At 42.0% G+C, this 24,985-nt stretch overlaps 1 protein-coding gene and 1 long non-coding RNA gene across 2 annotated transcripts in view; both read right to left on the bottom strand.

The window, feature by feature from the left end:
• Window positions 1–2,993: 2,993 nt before the first annotated feature.
• Window positions 2,994–8,199, bottom strand: LOC144480594 (uncharacterized). Its single transcript, XR_013495696.1, has 2 exons — window positions 5,375–8,199; window positions 2,994–4,320 (listed from the first exon to the last, which is right to left on the bottom strand). It is a non-coding gene; the product is annotated as an uncharacterized LOC144480594 (long non-coding RNA).
• Window positions 8,200–13,615: 5,416 nt separating this feature from the next.
• The window catches only part of LOC144480590 (tropomyosin alpha-1 chain), a 35,397-nt gene continuing 24,027 nt past the window's right edge, over window positions 13,616–24,985 (bottom strand). The window contains exons 5-10 of the mRNA XM_078200219.1: window positions 24,673–24,743; window positions 23,491–23,566; window positions 22,151–22,213; window positions 21,989–22,058; window positions 19,330–19,408; window positions 13,616–13,825 (exon numbers count right to left, since the gene is read on the bottom strand). Coding sequence (XP_078056345.1) covers window positions 13,822–13,825; window positions 19,330–19,408; window positions 21,989–22,058; window positions 22,151–22,213; window positions 23,491–23,566; window positions 24,673–24,743 — 363 coding nt within the window. The 3' untranslated portion in view covers window positions 13,616–13,821. The remainder of the gene's footprint in view (window positions 13,826–19,329; window positions 19,409–21,988; window positions 22,059–22,150; window positions 22,214–23,490; window positions 23,567–24,672; window positions 24,744–24,985) is intronic.

The following is a 24,985-nucleotide window of genomic DNA, read 5'->3' as shown; positions in this document are numbered from 1 at the left end:
GGCTCATCCTCAAGTTCCTGCACATTCAATAGGCGGGTGACAAAGTCTGTGATATTTGGGCCCCCAATTCCCTCCGGAAGGCCTATCAGACATGTTATTTCGTCTTTGGCATCCTTCCATCATCACATTTCTCCTTTAGGTACTTAACCTCCGATGTCAAATGAGTAACTTGGCTCTTTAGCTTGGAGATAGTGTTTCCACTAAATGCCTCAGAGTCCTCAAGCTCCTTCAAGCGGTTCTCATGGGTGATGGTGACACCTTGGAGAGATTTAACAGATGATCCGAGCTCCTCTCTCAGCTCGTCTATTTTGGCCTGCAACTCAGTGACCCACCGGTCCAACTTAAGAACAAAAATAATTACAGCACAGGATCAGGCCCTTCGGCCCTCCAAGCCTGCACCGACTATGCTGCCCGACTTAACTAAAACCCCCTACCCTTCCGGGGACCATATCCCTCTATTCCCATCTTATTCATGTATTTGTCAAGACGCCCCTTAAAAGTTACTACCATATCCACTTCCACTACCTCCCCCGGCAACGAGTTCCAGGCACCCACCACCACCCTTTATGTAAAAGATCTGCCTCGCACATCTTTAAACCTTGCCCCTCACCTCTTAAAGCTGTGCCTCCTAGTAATCGACTCTTCCACTCTAGGAAAAGGCTTCTGACTATCCACGCCTCTCAATCTTGTAGACTTCTGTCCAATCTTTGCAAGGCTTCCATAATAGCTTCCCTCGCCCTTTCGCTCAGCATGCTCTGTTCAGGGATCCCTCCAGGAGAGCGTGGTGGGACCCACCCACCCCCCGGTGTGGTCCCACTCTGGTTTTGGTTTGCTTCCTGCCATTTTGCCAGTGCCGGTGCGCTTACCCATTTCCTCCAGCCTGGAGTGCTATTTCTTGATCCATGTATCAAGCTGTCTCAATGTTCGATCTACCAGAGTTCTTACATGGATTGCTTTTCACCTTACTTCACCCTTAACTGGGTGAACAGAAGCAGCAAAGGGTTCCCAGCCAAGCTGCAAGTTGCAACTCTTCTCCCTCACTTTAATTCACCCTTGGTTGTGTGAAAAAAGAAAGTGTACCCAGGTTGATCTGGCAGTTGCAGTTTTTGACACAGGAGTTCTTCCCTGGGCTGCCTTTCACTTTAAATCAATTTACACTTGACTGAGTGAAAAAAACTACAAGATGGTTCCAGGCTAAACTGCAAGTCCCAACATGGCCCTCATTGGGCTCTTGCTGCAAAAACAAGGCAATCCAAAAGTCGAAATAGCAGCTTGCAATTTGCAGAACCTCAGTGGCTCCTGCTTCCCGCTTGAATTCACCCTTTCTTGGGTGAAAAAAGAACAGTTTGCAGACGGAGCTGAAATTCCCAGCCCCTCCCCTGCTGAGCACACACCGTAAATTCCCCGGCAGGAAGGAATCTAAAAATAACCCTTTCCAGCTAGACTTTTGAAGTTCTCTCTTTGCAACTGCACTCCAGGTATGTTTAAAGCTTGCTTGATGTACGTTAACCTCTCTCCAGACCTCAGCAAACAGCTGGATTTCAAGGAGGATCTTGCCACCTGTGGATCATGCTTCCTCTCACACCAGCGCCATCTTTGATCCCCTAAAAGAATTCAAAAATTGAATTCAAATTCCACCATCTGCCATGGTGGGATTCAAACCCAGGTCATTAGCTGAGTTTCTGGATTAATAGTCTAGCGATAATACCACTGGGCCATCACCTCCCCTGCAGCCATCTGCACCACATCACATGAAAACATATCTCCACTCTCCCATTCTTGAACCCACACATCAACCCCCATGACCAACATTTAGGTCCCTCTCCCCATATCTTCTCTGGCTTGCTTCCACTGGTGTTTCGTTATATCTTTGTGAAGCATCTTTGGAATTATTTTAAAAGATGCTAAAGGTAGATAATGAGGCATCACAATTTGCATGACTGATTTATTTATTGAAATTTATCAAGCATAGGATAAATCAGATTCCACTTGCCAAATGGAACAAATCCAGGAAGATTATTAATCACAATTTTTTTGAACTCCGATGGTTCCACTTGATCATGACAGTGAATGAACCAATATTTTTATGGCTTCATTCATCTCATCCAGAAGATAAAACTATCTCCCATCCACCCCTATAATGATTGGTAGGATTTTGGCAATGACTGATATTGGGTCTTATTACTATGGAAATGGTTGAATTTGTTTGGCTGTTGTAATATCCGTCTCCTGTACTTGTGACTGTACTCAGTGTCCTTGAAATAAAGCAAGGAAAGAGGTAGGGAGCTTAACGTTATCCAGAATTGCATAGTGATGAGCCACATTCTGAGCAGTTACTAGGTTAAAGTGATTACGAGCAATTCTCACAGTCGATAAAATGAAATACAGAATTAGTGACAAGGAATCCTTTCATCCAACAAGGAACTGCAGCTTGCATCAGCCTTGTGCCCACGCTAATTTCACTCAGGTAAGATCATCCCCTGTGGTTAGTGCTAATGAGTGCTCAACTTCACAAGTAAAAAGGGGCAGCGTGCAGCATTGGGTCACATTCTAAAAGGTGAGGCTTTCGAAGAGATGTCAGCCCTGTCTTAGCAGCCAACTCATTTACCTTGGAAGTTAGTCATAGGTCCCATTCCAGTGTGGTACGGAGTCCTGTACTGTTGGAGATGCCTTCTTTCTGAAGACATTAAATTGAGGCTCCTCTCCTGCCCCCTCAAGAGGGCATTAAAGCATTTAGATAAAAATTAGGGAAGTTTGGCAAGTGCCAATGTTTATTCCCCCAACCAAAACCACAAATTATTATTCATTTATCTCAATGTTATTTATGGGAGCTTGCTGGGTGCAAATTAGCAAAGTTTCCTACAGTACAACAGTGACTACAGCCAAAGTATGTAGTGCTTTGGAATACTCTGAATAAATGCTAATCTGCCCTTTGGCCACCAGAAAGAGAATTATGAAGCTCATTAAAAAATTCAAAGGGCTGATTTACAAAATCTCATGAGTGTGTGTTTATTACCATAATAAAGTTTACAGACAAGCATATTGTTAAAACAATTCACGATTAAGCGTGCACAGGGAAGCATTACCAGAATGTTCTGCTCATTATTGCCTTTTGCAACAAATAAAATAGTCTTCAGATTTTAAGTCATTCATACATTTTGTACAATATTCAGCAGTACACAAAAAGGGGAAAAAGGAAATTAATTTTTCAGTCACATTGGTGTACTCATGTTTATGGTTTTAACAACTCATCAGGCAAGTTAACCCTGTTGGCACGGAGACCCCATTAATAATTACTATGTTAATACAAGATTCTGGATTGACCCACCACACACCCAGACTCAGAACTGGGAGGGTGGATTTAACAGGTACATTCTAGAATCTCCTCATTATTCACTATGTGACACTACCATCTATATTTCAATTAAAATTGTCACTTTGATGAGCTTCATTTGACAGTGATTATTTTGCCAAGAGCTAGATGATCACATTTTGAGTTGGTGGGTCACTATTAGTGCCTTTTATTACATTTAAAACATGATTTTTCAAATCACATCAAGGAATGGAAGGAGAATTACAGGTCAGACTTCAGACTGACCAGTTCAAACGCAAGGAACACAAAAAATGCACATTTGTTACAAAAGCAGGTAATATTATAGACTGCAGCATCCAGACCTTCTCAAAACTTTCCTATATTTTATCCCTTCCTTCAAAAAAATAATAATTTGCAAGTGTTTAAAAACCCAGTGTTTTACAAAAGAAAAGTGGGCCTAAAGTATTGTCCCCAAATTTCCCCATTATCTGGTTGCCAGTGCATTCTTCCATTAGAAAAAACTCAAAACAAGGGTGGGAAAAAATGCAAAGGTGAACATATTTGGCAAAGTTTCAAAAATAATTTTGGCAAATGTCAAGAACTAAATTGGGAAAGGGGGCACCTTTTAAAAAGGAAGTTTTCTGGAATATGGACAGTCTGTAATTTCCAGTACTTTTGAAAACTGTTGGGAGGGAGAGTATCAAAACAAAATTGTAGCAATTATGGGACACTGCAGATTTTCAATTTGTAATATGTTCAATTGCTTATTGTTATCTTCAAATGGGCCATTACTGATCAAGTTGGTCTAACTCCTGGCTGCCTGCCACACTGCCAAACATCTGCGCAAAATCAAGGGGGCACTTGTTCTCAAGGAGGGCCTTTGACAACTGAGGGGGCAACCAGTTTGCAGCAAATCAGTACAGCTCACAAATTATTAAGCTCCAGTAGAGTTTGATCGAGCATCTGGTGCATGCTGAGGTTTTCTTCTTTGGCTTGTGCCAGTTTCTCTGTTACAAGATTAAAAGACATAAATAAATATAACAAAGAAAGCTTGTTTCACATTCAAGGCATGCACATTAGAGTCCTGCTAGCCAGGTCAAGCCACCTGCTCGTGTGCATTGTGTAGATACAACTTGGAATCAATTATTTCCTTGTTAAAAGATGATAATCCTAAGCCACAAACTGTATGGGACAACTTTTTATACAATACATCACTGATTATACTTTAATTGACTCTAAAGCATTTGGGACATCTTGAGATTGTGAATTGTACTGTATAAATACAAATTATTTCAGAGCTACTAGTACCTACAAAGTGACTTGGAATAGCAAAGATGCAAGGAAATTGCATTTACAAATGCACACTACGCACAGCTGGTTCGACCATTACACATCTAATACTGCAAGCATATCTGGTAACTAGTCAAAACTTGTATACAGTACAACGATGGCTTATAGCATTTGCGCTGAAACAGAGGTTCTCCTGTAGACTAGTTTACTTACCGGAAAATCTAAAATTGAGAGTTTGAATGAATTAGCAAACTGACCAAGTTACATTACACCAATGGTTAGGAAATTAATCTCAGTTGACAGGCAATCCAAAACTAGTCAGAGGAGAAGATAAAGCAATCAGCAGATTAAAAGGTTAGAAACCAGGCTAGATACCACCCCTCAAAATCAGGCACTCAGGTCATTCAATGCCAGCTTAAGCTCATTAGCAAGAAGACGGTTTTGCTCTAGTTGATGATACAGGCGATCTTCAGGATCCACAGTCAGGTTAGAAGGAAACAAAAGCAGAAGAGTTTGAGGTTAGGCAAGAGAGCAGAGATAGAAAACTAGCAAAGCTCAATGTCAAAACTAAATCCAAGCAATTCTCCTTAATACACAAATCCAAGCAATTCTCCTTAATACACAAATCCAACCCGTGCAGTGTTGAGAAATTATATCCATTATTACACATGCCCTAACACAAACTACAATGCATTAAACATCTACAAAATTCCAGAGACGCAAACGCATTTTGGGCTTTGTTGCAAGTTAAAGTTCAACACACGGTCAAACCTTTTTCTGTTGGACAATAGTTCCAAGAGTTGAAGATTCAAGTACCCCCAACCTTGCAAAAAGAAACCTCCTCTAGACCTTGCTTGTGGAACAATAACTGAAGCAAGCACTTTCATGACCGTACAAAATAATACCACAGTGGAATTGTGTCATTTGGTCTGTATTTCACAATCTAAAGAACAAAGAGGATCGGTTTAGATTCGATATATTAAAGAGATTTACATACTTGCGTTCATTATCCCACTCACTTGGGTGGTGTTAATTGCCAATCTTTAGTAGCCCTAAAGGTTAACCATATAGGTTAGGACTTAAGAAGTCACAAGTACAGAAAGTAAACAAAAAGACTAGTGGAAGGGTAGCCTTAAACATACAGAACTAGAATACAATGGGGTAGAAGACAAGCTTCAGCCAGACAAGACTACACCTGAGCAGGAAAAATGTGACATGGCAGCAATGGTTTGCCAAAAAGATACCTGGACTCCAGGGGTTAACTTACACGTGTCATGAGCAAGACAGTGTCAGCTAGTACTTTATGTCATTTGATTTGTGCTTTTCAGAATGGATATTGCTAAAGTTTCATCATTGCTTAGTGATGGCAACATGGATATTTCTGAAAAAGCTGCAAACTCTGATGAAAGCAGTACGTCTGTAACTAACAGGGGAGGGCGAGGCAGAGGTCGTGGAAAGGGCTGAGGTCGTGGGCAGCAGGAGAGCTCTTCCACAGGAAGAAGAGGATCCAGAAGAGGGGAGGCAATGGCCAAGTGGTATTATCGCTAAACTATTAATCCAGAAACTCAGCTAATGTTCCGGGGACCTGGGTTTGAATCCCACCATGGCAGATGGTGGAATTTGAATCCAATAAAAAATATCTGGAATTAAAAATCTACTGATGACCATGAAACCATTGTCAATTGTTAGAAAAACCCATCTGGCTCATGAACGTCCGTCAAGGAAGAAATTCTGGTTTGATTAGTAAGTTTGCAGACGACACAAAGGTTGGTGGATTTGCAGATAACGATGAGGACCATCAGTGGATACAGCAGGATGTAGATTGGTTGGAGACTTGGGCGGAGAGATGGCAGATGGAGTTGAATCTGGACAAATGTGAGGTAATGCATTTTGGATGGTCTAATAGAGAGAGGAAGTATACAGTAAATGGCAGAATCCTTAAGAGTATTGATAGGCAGAGGGTGTACAGGTCACTGAAAGTGGCAATGCAGGTGGAGAAGGTAGTCAAGGTGGCATATGGCATGCTTGCCTTCATCGGCCAGGCGTTGAGTTTAAAAATTGGCAAATCATGTTGCAGCTTTATAGAACCTTAGTTAGGCAGCACTTGGAATAGTGTTCAATTCTGGTCGCCACACTATCAGAAGGATGTGGGGGCTTTGGAGAGGGTACAGAAAAGATTTACCATGATGTTGCCTGGCATGGAAAGCATTAACTATAAGGAGAGATTGGAGAAACTTGGTTTGTTCTCACTGGAACGACAGAGGTTAAGGGGCGACCTGATAGAAGTCTACAAGATTGAGGGGCATGGACAGAGTGGATAGTCAGAAGCTTTTTCCCAGGGTGGAAGAGTCAATTACTAGCGGGCACAGGTTTAAGGTGCGAGGGGCAATGTTTAAAGGAGATGGACGAGGCAAGTTTTTTTTTAACACAGGGGATGGTGGGTGCCTGGAACTTGCTGCTGGGGGGAGTGACTTTTAAGGGGAGTCTTGACAAATACATGAATAGGATGGGAATAGAGGGGTATGGTCCCCAGAAGGGTAGGGGGCTTTAGTTCAGTCGGGCAGCATGGTTGCTGCAGGCTTGGAGGGTCAAAGGGCCTGTTCCTGTGCTGTAATTTTCTTTGTTCTTTGAATTCTGCTGTCCTTACCTGGTCTGGCCCACATGTGACTCTAGAGCCACAACAATGTGGTTGACTCTCAACTGCCTTCTGAGCAAGGGCAATGGGGGATGGGCAATAAATGCTGGCCAGCCAGCAATGCCCATGTCCCACAAATGAATAAAAAAGGAAGCAAGAGCAATGGAAGAGAAACTAGCAAAGAATTAAAGATGTCCAGCAGGACAAAGCTCTGGTAGTTACTCCTGTGAAGAATATGTTGATCATGGATACCTTTAAATTATCTATCCAGCACGCAGCACAGATCTGGCATCAAAGTCCTTCTGAGGAGGTTATAAGAAGTGATGATTGGTTTAGGAAAAAAATGTCTTAAAAAAAAGGATGGCACAGTGGTTAGCACTGCTGCCTCATAACACCAGGGACCTGGGTTTGATTCCAGCCTTGAGCGACTGTGTGGAGTTTGCATGTTCTCCCAGTGTCTGTGTGGGTTTCCTCCAGGTGCCCTAGTTACCTCCCACAGTCCAAAGTTGTGCGAGTTGGATAGATTGGCCAGGCTAAATTGCTCCTTAGGTGTTCCCAAGATGTGGTTAGGGGGATTAGCGGGGTAAATACATGGGCGTCCAGGGACAGAGCCTTGGTGGGATGCTCTGTTGGAGTTGGTGCAGACCTGATCGGCCGCATGGCCTCTTTCTGCACTGTAGAGATTCTATGATTCTAAGAGGGCCTTGTTTAACAACCCAAAACTAGTATCACATGACAGACTTGGGCTGGCAGAATTGCTTTAACTATACAGTCTTTGGACCTTATAGTTAGTTTGACAGGACTGCAGGCAACAGCCTGTGCTGTCTACCATCAAGCAGGTGGCAGCAGAAATAACAGTGTCCCTCATCAAAACTACAGGAACTTTGCAACTCATGCCTCCAAGACTAACTCACTTTGTGCCTTCTCCCATTGTGGAAGTCTTGCTGCTGGAAAGATGGATCATCCTATAATCAGGCACCCTCTTTCACCTCCCCCCCACCCGCCCCATCAGACTTATGATTCTGGACTTTGGACACATGTAAAAGCCTAATTTATGGTTGTGCCCTGAATCCTCTTCCATTTTCCTTATCAAAGTGCAAAAGGAGTGAATGTTGCAAAATTCCCTCGTGCATAAAAATAAACCAACCCTTTCTATTTTATCTTACCTGAATCTGTTCTGGAAGTTATTCACACAAGATTGAAATATTCCCAAGTTTAAGGGTTCGGGAAAATACACAACTATTTAAAAAAAGGAGGGGGGGGGGGAAATCAGCATCAAAAAACCTCTATTTACAGAGGGGTATTGTGTGGAGAAGTCAGGGTGGTTTAAATTGACACTACCGCCAATCCCCCCTCCCCCACCTTCCTGTCCATAACACAAGGGCAGACCACCCTGTCAGCAAACTGAAATGTTAACCCTTTCTCTCCCACAGATGCTGCCAAACCTGCTGAATACTGGCAGCATTTTGTGTTTATTTTATTCATTTATGGGATGTGAGCATCACTGGCTGGGCCAGCATTTATTGCCAAAATTATGGTTCCCAGGAATTTAAATGGTTAAGGGACAAATTAATCCAAGTTTTCAATATGCTAGGATAAACATTTGAGTAAAATACTATTCCCACTGGTTTGGGAGTCTAGGACCAGGGGCAGAGTCCTTTTCAACTGAAATTAAGAGACAATTATTCACACAAAGTTGGACCACAAATGGCAATTGATGCTCAAATGTAATTTTTAAAACCAAGGTAACTGGGTATATGGAGTTAGATTGCAGATCTGACAGAACAAATTGGACAGGTTAAATGTCCTATGAAATAGGCAAGAAAGGGTAACAGCTAAGCAGTTCCTGACAATTCTGCAACTTTTAATGCTGCAATTTTGTTATCCCAGTACAAGTAATAAATGAGTTGAGTGTGCATGCCAATTAACATTCAGTCTCTACAGAGTCAAAGCACCTCCAAAAGCAAGTGTTCCAGTTTAACTATGGTCAAATTATCTTCACATGTGAATTGGATCCAATTTGGATAGCAAGAGAGCAATAATGGTTGAACAAGTATAAAAAGGTGAATTATGAGAAACTCAAGCTTTAAAGTCTAAATAGATGGTGATTTAAAAGAGACAATGTTTGAGGCAGAGAATAATGCATCTTTTAAACAGAGGAAGATGTGGGAATATAGAGGAAGAGCGAGGCAGTGGGATTTGTTTTGGGTTGCTCCCAAGTTAGCAGACAATATGGGATGAATAGTCTCCCATGTTGGAATTCTTTAGCATGGAATTCAGTTAAAATACAGAGATAACTAGAAAAGCTGAGATATTACAATAGATTTCATGCTGAAAGTGATACTTAGAAAGATCTGGCAAACAATAAGAGGTAGAAATACTGGGACTTTTCCAAACACTGGCAGCAGGGTGGCACAGTGGTTAGCACTGCTCCCTTACTGTGACAAAGACCCGGATTTCCTGCCTTGAGTGTCTGTCTATGTGAGTTTGCACGTTCTCCCCATGTCTGCATGGGTTTCCTCCTACAGTCCTAAGATGTGCAGGTTAGGTGGATTGGGCATGATAAATTGTCCCAAAATGTGTAAATTAGGGGAATTAGCATAAATGTGGGATATGGAGATAGGGCGGGGGGAGATGTGCCTGATTGAGAGTTGGTGCAGACTCGGTGGGCTGAATGGCCTCCTTCTGCACGGTAGGGATTCTTCTATGATGACGTATCAGGATATGCAACATCCAAAGCACTAGGACAGATGGAGTAGCCTTTCACTATTTGTCTGTATAAATTAATTGGGCTTTGCCTAACAGAGCTAAATTATTCACAATAAATTTGAAGGTTTGAAGTGAATGGTGTACAAGTTTGTAACTTGGGGGGTTAATTCAATCATCTTGAATTGAGAGAGCACCTCAGCCACAAGGTGAGGGGTTTAGGAGAATAGCAGCTGCAACTGTGCCGCCCCATCTCTGACCCGAGTTAGTTTCCTCCCCAGCATGATGGGGCTATGGAATTTCAATAACTCATTCAATCCCATTTGTTCCCTTCCTAGCTTTAGCTGAATGAGATATGTACATATGAAGCAAAAGTAAATGATTCACAGCAAAACTTTTCAAATAGTCAAACCAGTCAACTAGAAGGTCATCTGGCACTTTTAAAACCACACTAACTCGGAGACATCAGCATGTCTGGGCCCTGGACTAGTGCACAAACTGAAAATCAGCACAAAAAGTTCCAACAAATATTCCAAAAAAAATACTCAATGCACAAGGAAAGTCAATATCAGTAATAAAAGACTTCGTGTTGGATTTCCTTCATCAGAACAGTGATGCAGGTGGAGAATTGAAATACGTATTGTATTTACTCCCTCATAGATACCAACTCATCCACAATGAGTTTCAATAACTTTAATAGATGGCACATGCATTTTTAATTATTAACCAGTTCAGTAGTCTATCTGAAACGTGGGAGTTTTAGCATATTACTTTTGAGTTATGAAACATAAATTTCTTGGAACTTAAAAAAGACAAACGCCTTTCATAACATTTTAATCAGTGAACTCACTGCAACAAGTGAGCAGTCAATGAGCTGGTGTGTGATAGGAGTTCTATATAGAGTGACACTATACCATACACCATCATTGTAGAGAGAAGCTGGGACACAGGAGGGGAAGAATCATTTTTGTGAAGGAAACCGTAAATAACACATGCCCACACACAGGTCCAAGAGGTTAAACAGGGCCAGAGGACATTATTTACTCTCCACTTTGATTAACTCTTTATGAAAACTAGTTTAGTTTGAAACTGACAACATTGAGGCCTCCTGCGGCCACACCAGCGGTGGGAACCCTGCAAGCAAAGGCATTGTAAAAACCCATCTGGTTCACTAATGTCCTTTAGGGAGGGAAATCTGCTGTCCTTTCCTGGTCTGGCCTTCATGTGACTCCAGAGCCACAGCAATGTGGTTGGGCCTTCCAAAATGGCCCTACCAAGCCATTCAGTTCAAGGGCAATTAGGCAACAAATGTTGGCTTTGCCAGCGACATTGCATAAAAGAATAAAGACAATTTGATGGAATGAATGGGCAAACAACTGCAGATGAAGCGGAATGTGGAGAAATGTCAAGTGATTCATTTGGAAGAAAAAATGGAAAGACAATATATAATGAAGGGCATAATTCCAAAGGGGTGCAGGAACAGAGGGACCTGGATCTATATTTGCACAAATTATTGAAGGCCAAGTTGAGGGTTCAGTTAATAACCATCTAACCTGAAATTGGCGTAATTGAGGCAGATGGTATAGATGCATAGAATGTGCAGGCTAACAGGCAAAAGATGGGAAAATGGTATCAGGTGAATTGCTCAGTAAGCCAGTGCAGACAATGGATCAAATAGACTCCTCCTGCGCTGTAACGATTCTGTGACGATTTATTTATTTCCTTCGTGAATGATTCTTAACATCTGAAAGCAGCCCCTGCATCCCTAGTCATTAACAAATTGCTATCTGAAACAATAGTGTAAGCATTCATTTGGTGCAGAGGGAGGGTGGGAGAGAAGCATGCAAGGGCGAGAGAACTATAGTGGATGCAAAGGAATCTATCATTTCTCCATTTACTCTGGATGAATGCTGACACACAAGGGGAATAAGGCCTGTTCAGACGGAAGGAAAACAGCAACTTTCAAAGTTGTGCAAGTAATGGTGACCAGGAAAATCATTGTTGTTTGTTGTAAAACCTGTTTGGTTCATCAATGTCCTTCAGGGAAGGAAATATGTCATCCTTACTTGGTCTGGCCTACATGCAACTCCAGACCCACAATACGGTTGACTCTTAACTACCCTCTGAAGTGGCCTAGCAGTCTATTCAGTTAAGGGACAATGAGGGATGGGAAACAAATGGGCTTTTCCAGGGGCACCCACATTCCATAACTACCCCATCCAGTCAAATAATGTTTCTCCAAACATAAACTTTCCGAATGGGTGTTCAATTAAAATGATAAAATGTATTTGGAATTCCCTTGCGATTTTCCGACAGGCTATTGCTTAGTGGTTTCCAGGATATTAATCTTTTATTCCTGGAGACTCTAGGACAATCCTAGAGGGTTAATCACTCCAAGAAACATCCTGTGTGCAAGCTGCCATGATTGGCAGAAAAGCACCTTATTACCATTCCACAAATACTCAATATGTTGCAAACCGGATCTGCTGGTAACTTACTGAAAGTGTGAGGATCGGTCCCCCCCCCCAGTCCAAAGATGTGTAGGTTCGGTGAATTGGCCATGCTAAATTTTCCATCAGTGTACCCGAACAGGCGCCAGAGTGTGGTGATTAGGGGTCTTTCAAACGTCATTGCAGTGTTAATGTAAGCCTAATTGTGACTAATAAATGAAAACTTTCCTTTAACTCTCTGGGTAATTACATTTCTCTTGAACTCCTTATTGGAATTGCTGGGTAACTATCATATCCATGGCCTACTGTTTTGGTCTTTCAAAACTCAGTTTAGATTACAGAATAAATGTTCACCTGAACTATGCAACTGGCAATTAAGTTTTTCTGTTGGTGTGCGGTGAAGAACATCAGGGGTTAAACCACAGTCCTACCCACATGAGCCAAAAGAGAAGATTCAGTTGGTTTGTCTTCCAACATTCAGCTGCCAGTTTCTGAGCAGCTCAAAACATCTATTATGCAATTTATAAAAGCAAATGCCATTCTGATTGGGCAGTTAAAACTGGAGGTAGGAATAGAATCCAACAAGTACACAGATCTGGATAGTACATTAATGGCATATAAATTCTATGGACCCAGCATTTTGACTCCAAGGATTACAATTCAGGTAATTCTACTACTTTGAAAGCTTCGTTAAAAAGGAGGAATTTTCTTCATATTCTGAAAAAAAATTATACATTTGAAAAAGACTAACTTCATTCAGAACGTTCAGTGGAAATAGTCTAGCTTGAAACTTTCCACAGATATGTCTATTAAGATGTTTTTTGTTAAATACAGGTTTGCATTTAGTTGCAGCTGCAGTTGTTTTGTCGTGGGAAGTCCATTTCTTCAGGCTGTTATTCACACTTCTCTCATTTGAAGCAACATTTCCAAATTTAGTCCACTACTCTTTATACCTTCATCTTACAAAGGTCACAGCTTAACCTTCCAATTGTGGGCAACTCGGGTAGAATGCTCATAAAACAGACAATGGTCATCAACTGAAGCTAACATTGTACCAACTCAGGCAACTCCGTACAGTACTGTCTATATCTGATCACGCACACGCACGGAGAGAGAAATAAAGCAACTGCCACAAAAGCATTTTGTTCCAGTGTGAAGCATAACCTTGGCTTTATTGTTCAAGTTGCTGTTCAGTAATAAATTAAAGAAATAGCAGAAGGATGCAGTTCATCTAGAACGGTGTTTATTTTACATTTAGGCTATGAAGAGACACTGTACAATAAGGAGAGTGACTGATGTTACTGAAAGCCTGAATTAGCTGCTATGATAGGTAGAGCAAGAGATTCAGCCCATTTAGAACTTGAGTGAAGAATTCAGAAACAAAAGCCAGCGGATTGGAGATGTCTTTGGCATTGCAGTGAAGCAGTTTATCTGCGCGAAAAAAGGTACAGAACAAAAATGAATGACAGAAATGGATGAAAGCTGAAGGAGAATTTAAAAAAAACAAATGAACAAAGAATTTGAACAACTTTGGCTGGTTTCCAGTTTGAAGTCCAGTGCAAAAATCATACCAAACTGAAGGGTTTTTGAAAAAATGTTAACCAGATGAAGAGTGAATTAGCTGGATCTCATTTTGCATGAGTTTGGAATTACTGCCCGTCAGTTGTTGCTAACTAATTGAGCTACTTGTAGCATCTAATTAAGTATTTCCACAAGGCTCATTCTCAGCTCAATATGGTCTAAGAATACACAGCACGGCAGCCAACACTGCTGCCTCACAGCGCCAGGGACCCAGGTTCGATTCCCGGCTTGAGTCACTGTGTGGAGTTCGCACATTCGCCCCGTGTCCGCGTGGGTTTCTTCCAGGTGCTCCGCTTTCCTCACACATTCTGAAAGACGCGCTGGTTAGGTGCATTGACATGATCAGGCGCTGGACTGTGACGACTAGGGGAATTTCACAGTAACTTCATTGCAGTGTTAATGTAAGCCTTACTTGTGACTCAAACTTTTAACTTTAACAAAATCTCTTCATTATAGACCGTTCCATAATGAAACAGACAAAGAAGAAACAAATCAGACTTACTAATTCCATCACTTTCCCTCACCTTCACACATTCCCTGTCCCTCCTTATGTTTCCCACTAACCTTCCTCCGAGAGTTGCAGAATGAGTAGGAAAACCAAAGGGAGAGCCATTCCTCATCCATAGATCAATTTGTTCTCTCTAACAGGCTTTCAAACAGTGCAAGTTTTGCCACATATTAGAGTTGCATCATTCCTACAGTGTAAACTGCAAATAGAGGTATGATTCAGAGTTCTGATGAAGAATCATCCAGACTTGAAACATCGGCTCTGTTCTCTCGTCACAGATGCTGTCAGACCTGCTGAGATTTTCCAGCATTATCCGTTTTTGTATAATTCAGTTGTTCATCAATGCCAACTTGGAACAGCAGTAATCCATTGTAGAACCTTATACTACAGCTCTGACTAAAGACAGGCTGAAAAATAAAATACTAGCAGTCCCATATGATCGTTCACCAAATACCTTCATCCAAAGATGAGCAGGTCGGGTTGATTGGCCATACTAAAATTGCCCCTTAGCATCAGGGAATTAGCAGGGTAAATGCGTCAGGTTACAGGGATGGGGCCTGGGTGGGATTGCTGTTAGTGCAGACTCAATGGTCTGAATGGCCTCCTTCTGCACTGTAGGGATTCTATGATTAATGGCAGCACGGTGTAGTGGTTAGCACTGCTGCCTTACAGCACCAGGGACTGGATTCGATTCTCAGCTTGGGTCACTGTCTGTGCGGAATCTGCACGTTCTCCCAGTGTCTGTGTGGGTTTCCTCCGGATGCTCCGGTTTCCTCCCACAGTCCGAAAGACATGCTGGTTAGGTGCATTGGCCATGCTAAATTCTCCCTCAGTGTACCCGAACAAGCACAGAGTAACTTCATTGCAGTGTTAATGTAAGCCTACTTGTGACACTAAAAAATAAATTTTAAAATTCACGAACACTACAACTGAAAGTAGAATAAATAGAAAAGTTGCTCCAGTTGAAAAACTAGCATGGCACAATAGGCCAAATGTTTGCCTTGTTCTTCAAGCTGAAAAGGTTACTCTTCTTTCAATGTTACTCAGCGTAGAGGAGTGGGACTAATTGGATAGCTCTTTCAATAAGCTAGTAAAGGCATGTTGGGCTGATGGAAGGAGCACTGAGCTGTTCTAGGAATAGTCTCTTCTCTTTAAGGCAGCCTTCCATCTTTGGAGACAACTCTGTTAAACATTGTTTGGTGTGGCTCAGGAGCTCATCCTGCAATAGCATTCTCTGCTTCACTTGATGCTGTGCGTGAAGGTGGTGGACCAAGGTGGTGCAGGATTCACTGGCCTTTATGTTTCTGTCTCGTATTGGATACTATACTCATTCTCCTTGTAATCACTGGAAAGGCCAAGGTTGACTGCTCGTGTTTATAAGCTGCATCACCAACTTGGATTGTCAAGAACAAGCGTCTCCGAACAAAAGCAAATAGTTTAAACCATCCACCATCTGTTTTGTTCAAGGTGTGGGTGCTGCAAGGCCTCAATTTGGGTCCATTACTGGGCACTCCAAAATGGTATGGACCTCCTTTACAACCATCATCATAATTTTCCTTGGTATCAATTTGTCCAGATTTGTGGAATTCTTTGTCCACATGGGCAGCACAGCACCAGTGACCCGGGTTCAATGATAGTCTTGGGTGACTGTCCGAGTTTTCACATTTGCCCTGTGTTTGCTCGGTTTTTTCCCAAAGATTGACAAGGAAATACTCAATGAATGGTAGGACACGAGGAAGTTCTGTGGAACAAAGGGACCGTGGCATGTTTGTCCACAGATCTTTGAAAGCTGAAGGGCAGGTCAGTAGGGTGGTGAAAAAGGTACATGGGACACTTGCCTTCATCAATCGAAGCATAGATTACAAAAGTAGGAAGTCATGTTGGAGTTAAATAGAACTTTGGTGAGGCCACAGAGTACTGTGTGCAGTTCTAGTCACCACATTATACTGGAGATAACCCGGGTAATTATAGGCCAGTGAGCTTGACGTCCATGGTAGGGAAGTTGTTGGAGAGGATTCTTAGAGACAGGATGTACGCGCATTTAGAACGGAACAATCTCATTCGTGACAGAAGCATGGTTTTGTAAGAGGGAGGTCGTGCCTTACAAATTTGGTGGAGTTTTTTTGAGGTGGTGTAACTGGTCTTATCAGCAAGTTTGCGGATGACACGAAGATGGCTGGACTTGCGGATAGCGATGAACATTGTCGGACAATACAGCAGGATATAGATAGGCTAGAAAATTAGGCGGAGAAATGTCAGATGGAATTTAATCCAGATAAATGCGAAGTGATGCATTTTGGAAGAAATTATATAGGGGGGGTTATACAATAAATGGCAGAGCCATCAAGAGTATAGAAACACAGAGGGACCTAGGTGTGCAAGTCCACAAATCCTTGAAGGTGGCAGCACAGGTGGAGAAGGTGGTGAAGACGGCATATGGTATGCTTGCCTTTATAGGATGGGGTATAGAGTATAAAAGCTGGAGTCTGATGTTGCAGCTGTATAGAACGCTGGTTAGGCCACATTTGGAGTACTGTGTCCAGTTCTGGTCGCCGCACTACAGAAGGACATGGAGGCGTTAGAGTGCAGAGGTGGTTTACCAGGATGTTGCCTGGTATGGAGGGTCTTAGCTATGAGGAGAGATTGGGTAAACTGGGCTTGTTCTCCCTGGAAAGACGGAGAATGAGGGGAGACCTAATAGAGGTGTACAAAATTATGAAGGGTATAGATAGGGTGAACAGTGAGAAGCTTTTTCCCAGGTCGGAGGTGACAATCATGAGGGGTCACGGGTTCAAGGCGAGAGGGGCAAGGTATAACTCAGATATCAGAGGGACTTTTTTTTTTACAGAGAGGGTGGTGGGGGCCTGGAATGCGATGCCAAGTAGGGTGGTGGAGGCAGACACGCTGGCATTATGGATAGTCACATGAGCAGTCTGGGAATGGAGGGATACAAACGAATGGTCTAGTTGGACCAATGAGCGGCACAGGCTTGGAGGGCCGAAGGGCCTGTTTCCTGTGCTGTACTGTTCTTTGGAGAGGGTGCAGAGGAGATTCACCAGGATGCTGCCTGGGATGGAACACTCAAGTTAGGTCGGCTTGGGTTGTTTTTGTTGTTGCAGAGAAGACTCGAGAGGCGACTGGATCAAGGTGTACAAGATTATGAGTGATATGGACAGAGTGAATAAGGAACAGCTATTCCCTTTAGTCAAAGGGTTAGTCACAAGGGGACATAGCTCCAAGGTGAGGGGCAGGAGGTTTCGGGGAGATGTGAGGAAATACTTTTTTTACCCAGAGGGTGGTGACATCTGGAATGCACTGCCTGGGAGGGTGGTAGAGACGGGTTGCCTTGCGTCCTTTAAAAAGTACCTGGATGAGCACTTGGCACATCATAACATTCAGGGCTATGGGCCAAGTGCTAGTAGATGGAATTAGGTGGGAGTTCAGGTGTTTCTAATGTGTTGGTGCGGACTCGATGGGCCAAAGGGCCTCTTCTGCACTTATTGATTCTTTGTGCAGGTTGGGTGGATTGGCCATGCTAAATTGCCTTAGTGTCCAAAGAAGGGTAGGCTAGGGGACTAGGATAAATACATGGGGTTGTGTGGATTGGGCCTGGGTCAGACGCTCTGTTGGAGAATCAGTGCAGCCTTGATGGGCTGAGTGGCCTCTTTCTGCAGGAAATCTATGATTCTATGAACCTATCAACATGGGATTTGACTTCAGGATCTTTGAGTGACTAGTAACCCCTCTGAATATGCTCGAAAAATCATAATCTAGTCTCCTGTGATTAGCTCGTAAGAAATCAGCGATATCAATACCATACTTTCCCATCAGTGAAAATGGACTAAAAATAAAAATCTACGACCTACTGAACATTCAAACTGTAATGAAACCAGCCAGACAATGTGCTTCATTTCAAATTAGCTAGATAACCAACATTAATGTTAGCAAATGGAGCCAGAGTACTTTTCAAAAAAATGAAAAGTGCAAGGATGTTGGAAGAAAATCAACTGGAAATTCTGCCCCGAATTCCAGGTGTACACCAGTGAGAAAAATGAATCGGATGTCAACATTTGCAATACAACTGTTCGTGCAAGAAAGATGCATTAATAACTTGAAGGATAGGAAATTAAAGGCACGCAAGGGCATGGAGGTGCAGTCAGTGGGATGAGAATAGTAAAAAGGGACAAAGTTTCTAATCACTTATTGATTAGTTTAAGAGATGGAAATCCGCTGAAGTTACAAGTTACTTTATGCACATACACACCTGCACGCCAGTGTACAGATGTGACCAAAATCGTAAGAATACAAGAGATGCCCACATCCGACACAAGGTTAATTACGTCCAGGACTCATTAGCTCTGGGTGAGAACACACATCTCTTCCAAAGTAAATGAATCTCGGGTATTGAAACAGCAGTTAGTCCATTGAGGCACACAGGTAGAACGAACCAAAAAGTTTCAGGGCTGCAGGTTTGCATTCCTGTTTTGGTAAGTCTGAACATTTGTTTTGGGCAAGATTCAATCCTTTCTTTTCTCCCAAACAAAACAAATGAACTCCAGGAATTAAACAGAGTTAGAAAAACGGAATTGAAAATTCAAACACAGCACACTCGTGTTATGCTGGAATCCTGATTTAAACAGGTATTATTATGCAGGAACTACACCGTTGTACTTCCATGTTTAAGCATAGCCATTCTCGTTCAAAGAACGAGATGTTAAATCAGTGCATTAAATATGTAAACAATAGTGCAAAAGAAATAAAGAAAGGAGTCAGAATCAGTTACATGGACAGAAAAGAAAAGAGATGCAGTAAGTACAAGAGAGCAGGCACAAAGGAAAAGATTTACATTGATGTCATATCGTTGAGAGCATGGTCCAATTCCTCACTGATCGCCTTATACTTCAACTTCTGAGCATACAACTCATCTACAAGGACATAGGAAGAAGAGAGTATGATGATGTGATGATAGTTGCGAGAATGATGAAAGGCCAAAGCATCCAGTACAGAGGAGAGCAAAAAAGAGAGCCAGGTACAAAAAACAAAATGGGAGGAAAAACAAACAAGAGGGAAATGAGCCAATCTGCTATTTCATGCAAACACCCTGTCCTTTGTGAACAAGTCAACAGTTTAAAGATGTCCTCCTTTCATATGTAAATCTACAATTTAAATAAAAATCTCACGCATTCCTGCCATCCAAGAGGAAGGTAACAACCTCCTTGCAGTTCACCAAGTACTACGTTAACATCTAAACAGTATAAGAATTGTTGCTGACATGAAGAATCAAAGTTATGATAGGCAACTAGAATAACCAGAATTATTTTAATTCCACCAATTTTCAAATTAAATGATCTTCACTAAATAGAGTCAGAGGTTTACAGCATGGAACCAGGCCCTTCAGTCCAAGTTGTTCATGCTGCCCAGTTTTTACCATTAAGCTAGTTCCAATTGCCTGCGTTTGGCCCATATCTCTACACCAATCTTATGTAACTATCTAAATGCTTTTTAAAAGACAAAAGTTGTACCTGCCTCTACTACTACCTCTGGCAACTCGTTCCAGACAATCACCAGCCTCAGTGTGAAAAAATTGCCCCTCTGGCCCTTTTGCATCTCTTCCCTCTCACCGTAAACCTGTGCCCTCTAATTTTAGACTCCCTTACCGTTGGGATAGGATGTTGACTGTCTAGCTGATTTATGCCCCTCATTATTTTAAAGACCTCTATTCGGTCACCCCCAAGTCTCCTATGCCACAGGGAAAAAAGTCCCAGTCTATCCAGCCTCTCCTTATAATTCAAACCATCAAGTCCCAGCGAGATCCTGGTTAATCTTTTCTGCACTCTTATGTAGTTTAATAATATCCTTTCTATAATAGGGTGACTAGAATTGTACATAGTATTCCAAGTGTGGCCTTACCAATGTCTTGTACATCTTCAACAAGACATCCCAACTCCTGTATTCAATGTTCTGACCAATGAAACCAAGCATGCGGAATGTCTTCTTCACCACCCTGTCCATCTGTGACTTCACTTTCAAAGAGCTATGAACCTGTACCACTAGATCTCTTTCCAACGCCCTACCATTAACTGAGTATGTCCGGCTCTGGTTCGATCTACCAAAATGCATCACCTCACATTTATCTAAATTAAACTCCATCTGCCATTCGTCAGCCCACTGGCCCAATTGAACAAGATCCTGTTACAATCTGAAATAACCATCTTCACTGTTTACTATGGCACAAATTTTGGTGTCATCTGTAAACTTACTAACCATGCCTCCTAAATTCTCATCCAAATCATTAATATAAATGACAAGTAACAGTGGACCCAGCACCAATCACTGAGGCACACTGCTGGTCACAGACCCTCAGTTTGAAAAACAACCCTCTACAACCACCCTGTCTTCTGTCATCAAACCAATTTTGTATCCAATTGGCTGCTACTTCACCCTGGATCCCGAGAAATTTAACCTTATGCAACCACCTACCATGCGGTACCTTGTCAAAGACCTTGCTAAGGTCCATGTAGACAATGCCGACTGCATTGCCCTCATCTACTTTCTTGGTTACCCCTTCAAAACACTCAATCAAATTTGTAAGGCATGATTTTCCACTCTCAAAGCCATGCTGACTGTCCCTAATCAGTACTTGTGTCTCTAAATGCCTGTAGATCCTGTCTCTCTGAATACCTTCTAACAACTTACCCACCACAGACGTTAGTCTCACCAACCTGTAGTTGCCAGGCTTTTCCCTGCAGCCCTTCTTAAAGAAGGGCATGCCATTTGCTACCCTCCTATCTTCAGTCACCTCACCTGTGGCTCTTGATGATTCAAAAATCTCTCCTGGGGATCCACAATTTCCTCCCCAGCCTCCCACAATGTCCTGAGATACACTTCATCAGGTCCCAGGGATTTAACTACCTTGATGCACTTTTAAGACTTCCAGTACTTCCTTCTCTGTAATATGTACACTCCTCAAGACATCACTATTTATTTCCCCAAGTTTCCTAACATCCATGTCTTTCTCAACAGTGAATACTGATGAGAAATATTCATTTAGGATCTCACCCATCTCTTGTAAATGCACACAAAGATGACCTTGTTGATCCTCAGGAGGTCCTATTCTTTTGAGTTACTCTTTTGCCCTAAGTATTTGTAGAAGCACTTTGGATTCTCTTTTGCCTTATCTACCATCTCATGTCCCCTTTTTGCTCTCACTAGTTTTTAATCATTCAGTTACGTTAATATGGAAAAAGTGAGAGAGCGGGAGAGACACAGAACTGATCACAAGTTACTGACACAATAACGTTTCTACACCAGGCCACTTGGATCACAGTGGATGGAAAAAGGAGAGAGAGAGACACACACAGGTTACCTACACAATAACGTTTCTACTCCAGGCTACTTGGAACACAGAACATCACCTGCCTTTCATGTATGCTTCTGATCATAACTAACAGTACAAACGGACATCAGTAGCCAGGGGATATGGGAGGAGTGATTTACAATCATACCTTCCAGATCATCAATGGATTTTTCCAACTTGGTAACAGATCTCTCTGCAAACTCAGCACGAGTTTCAGCCTGAAAACATCAACAAAGATTTCAGAGTTTTGGAACCAGAAGATCAAGGACAACATTGAAATCACAAAATCCAATAGAAAAGTGCCACTCACCTCCTTCAGTCTGTCAGTCAGAATTTTGATTTCCTCCTCATACTTGTCTTCCTTTTGTGAGTACTGTGAGAAGTGTGGGGGAGTGAGAAGAATACCCAAATCAACATCTCAAATCAGAGGTTTCTCGTTACCTCCCCCCACCCCTTCCCTTCTCAGCTGGAACAGGAAGAATTTATTTATATATAGGCACATATACATACAATATTCTTAAATACCTTGTATTATTTGGAAAGGCTATTGGTAATCTAAAGCATCATTTGTCAATATTTATTTTAAAATTGTTCACCATGGAACAATTCAAAAATTGTTTCTTTCTCCAACCCGAAAAGTATTATTCATAATTCATCAGCATTTATTGCCTTTGTTCTTGTTGTTCAATTCCTTCAATCTATCAGAGCGTAGAATCTACGTACAATTAGCCAGAAATTACTGGATTATAAAAGTGGCACTAGGTTGTATTGTGGACTATTTAAAAATTAGATTAACCACATTAATTGATTCTCAAAATCTCAGATCCTGAAAAGTGGCTGCACAGGTGGCAAAAGTGGTGAAGAAAGCATATGACATGCTTGCCTTCATCGGACGGGCATCGAGTATAAAAGTTGGCAAATTATGTTACAGTTGTATAAAATGTTGGTTAGGCCACATTTGGAATACTGTGTCCAATTCTGGTCGCCACACTACCAGAAGGACATGGAGGCTTTGGAGGGAGTACAGAAAAGGTTGACCAGGATGTTGCCTGGTATGGTGGGCATTAGCTATGAGGAGAGATTGAATAAACTGGGATTGTTCTCCCTGGATAGACGGAGGCTGAGGGGGGACCTGATAGAAGTTTATAAAATTATGAGTGGTATAGATAGGGTGAACAGTGGAAGCTTCTTCCCAGGGCAGAAATGACAGTTACAAGGGGGCAGGGCAGAAATCACAATTACAATGGGGCACAAGTTCAAGATGGGGGGGGCAGGTTCAGCAGAGATGTGCGGGCGAAGTTTTTTTCTTATACACACAGAGGATTGGGGAGGAGGGGGGGGGGTCCTGGAATGCGCTGCCAAGTGAGGTGGTTGAGGCAGTTACGTTAGCCACATTTAAGACTTATCTTGATAGGCATATGAACAAACAAGGAATAGAGGGATATAAGTGGTTGGTCTAAATAGGTAAACGTGATGGGCGCAGGCTTGGAGGGCTGAAGGGCCTGTTCCTGTCTTGTTCTTTGTTTGATTCCTTCACTTTGCTTTAAGCAGAGGAAAGTGTGAATATTTGCAACTAAGCAATCTATAATCATCATTTTTTATAATATTTAACATGGACAATATCAAAGCAGAGGTTCTGCTCTCTCCTACCTTCTCAGCCTGAGCCTCCAGTGACTTCAGGTTGTTGGTCACAGTTTTCAACTCTTCTTCAAGCTCAGCAGATTTACTGTTTTAAGTCAGAGCAGAAAAGAGGGGAAAGCAAAGACAAAAAAAAAAGTGTGGTGTGTGCATGGGACAGAGTGAGGGAGGTAGAGAACAAGAGATAAATAAAGGGAGGGGCACAGTGAGGGGAGCAGAAAGATAAAGGGATAGAGGGGGCAGAAAAAGAGAAAACATGAGACAGAGAGCACAAGAACAAGCAAGAGAATGAAGAGAGCAAGACAGAGTGAAAGAGAAAGCAAGAAAGAAAAATAGAGGCGATTTAACGAAATAGCTCTAAGAGCACAAAAAGTAGCCTTGAAGCAGCTAACTCCTTCAGAATCACATCCAGTTTAAATCAATGAGATCTCAATTAGGAAACAAATTAAGAATCCCGGAATCAAGGAAAATTAGTTTGTAAATTCTCTTTCAAAATGGAAAGAATCAACTGCTTTTAGGCCACTGCTGAAGGAAATAAAACATCAAGACTGAAAGTCCAACACCAAAAAGTTGCAGAATGCAGAGTAGGCAGCAAGGAGGGGAATGAGCTAATCCTTCCTAAACACCAATGGCACTTCTCATTCCGCACAAAGCCTCCCCCCAGCCGCCAGAGAGTGTTTAGATAGCGCATGACAGCACATTGTGATATGAGCGAGGCCAGAGTGTGTATTAGTTCCAGTACCTTGCCTTCTGCTGCCTCTAAAGATTTCAAGGTTTGGTCCATTATTCTAACCTCCTCTTCCACTCGACGAGCTCGACTAACAGATCACGAGAAATGCACATGGCCACAAAACAGTGTGCAATGAAAGCATGCAGTGAAGAAGAGATAACACGTTAAAAAAAAACCAAATTAGATGTAGCCAAGACATTTCATATCTGGATGAGTTTCACTAGTGCCTTAATTCTTTGAGTACAGGATTCAGTGGAATACAATCAAGTTTTCCAATAATTGATCATTTTCATAGCCAACAAGTTACATCATTAAAAATTAGTTTTTTTTAATAAAAGCAAGCTAAGATTTACAATCATTGTACTCAAAGACTTAATTTTTTTCCAAGTTGCTTTGCATTTCACATTTATAAGCAGGTTGGCTTTAGCTGACAGACAATGCACAGCCATAAATACAATACATACGATTCAGAGAGTTCTGCTCGCTCCTCAGTCCTCTCCAGGTCACTTTCAATGATCACCAGTTTACGTGCTACCTGAAGAAACAATACAAGAGTGATCCAAAGGCTTCAGAGACCTTTCCGAAGGCAACTCAGCTTCAGCCTAGGTCACAAGACATTCAGAGATGTATTTCCCTCCTTGGTGACAGGATACACAGCTTTTGTGAAACAAAAGCTTATATAGATGCCTGCACATTTTAATTAATGAATTCATGGGATGTAGGCATTGCTGGCTGTGCCAGCATTTATTGTCCATCCCGGAGGACATTTAAGAGTCA

Source organism: Mustelus asterias, chromosome 29 (assembly GCF_964213995.1).
Source record: "Mustelus asterias chromosome 29, sMusAst1.hap1.1, whole genome shotgun sequence".
Lineage (NCBI taxonomy): Eukaryota > Metazoa > Chordata > Chondrichthyes > Carcharhiniformes > Triakidae > Mustelus > Mustelus asterias.
Note: the sequence above shows the minus strand (reverse complement) of the source record. Positions and strands in the feature narration are given on the sequence as shown.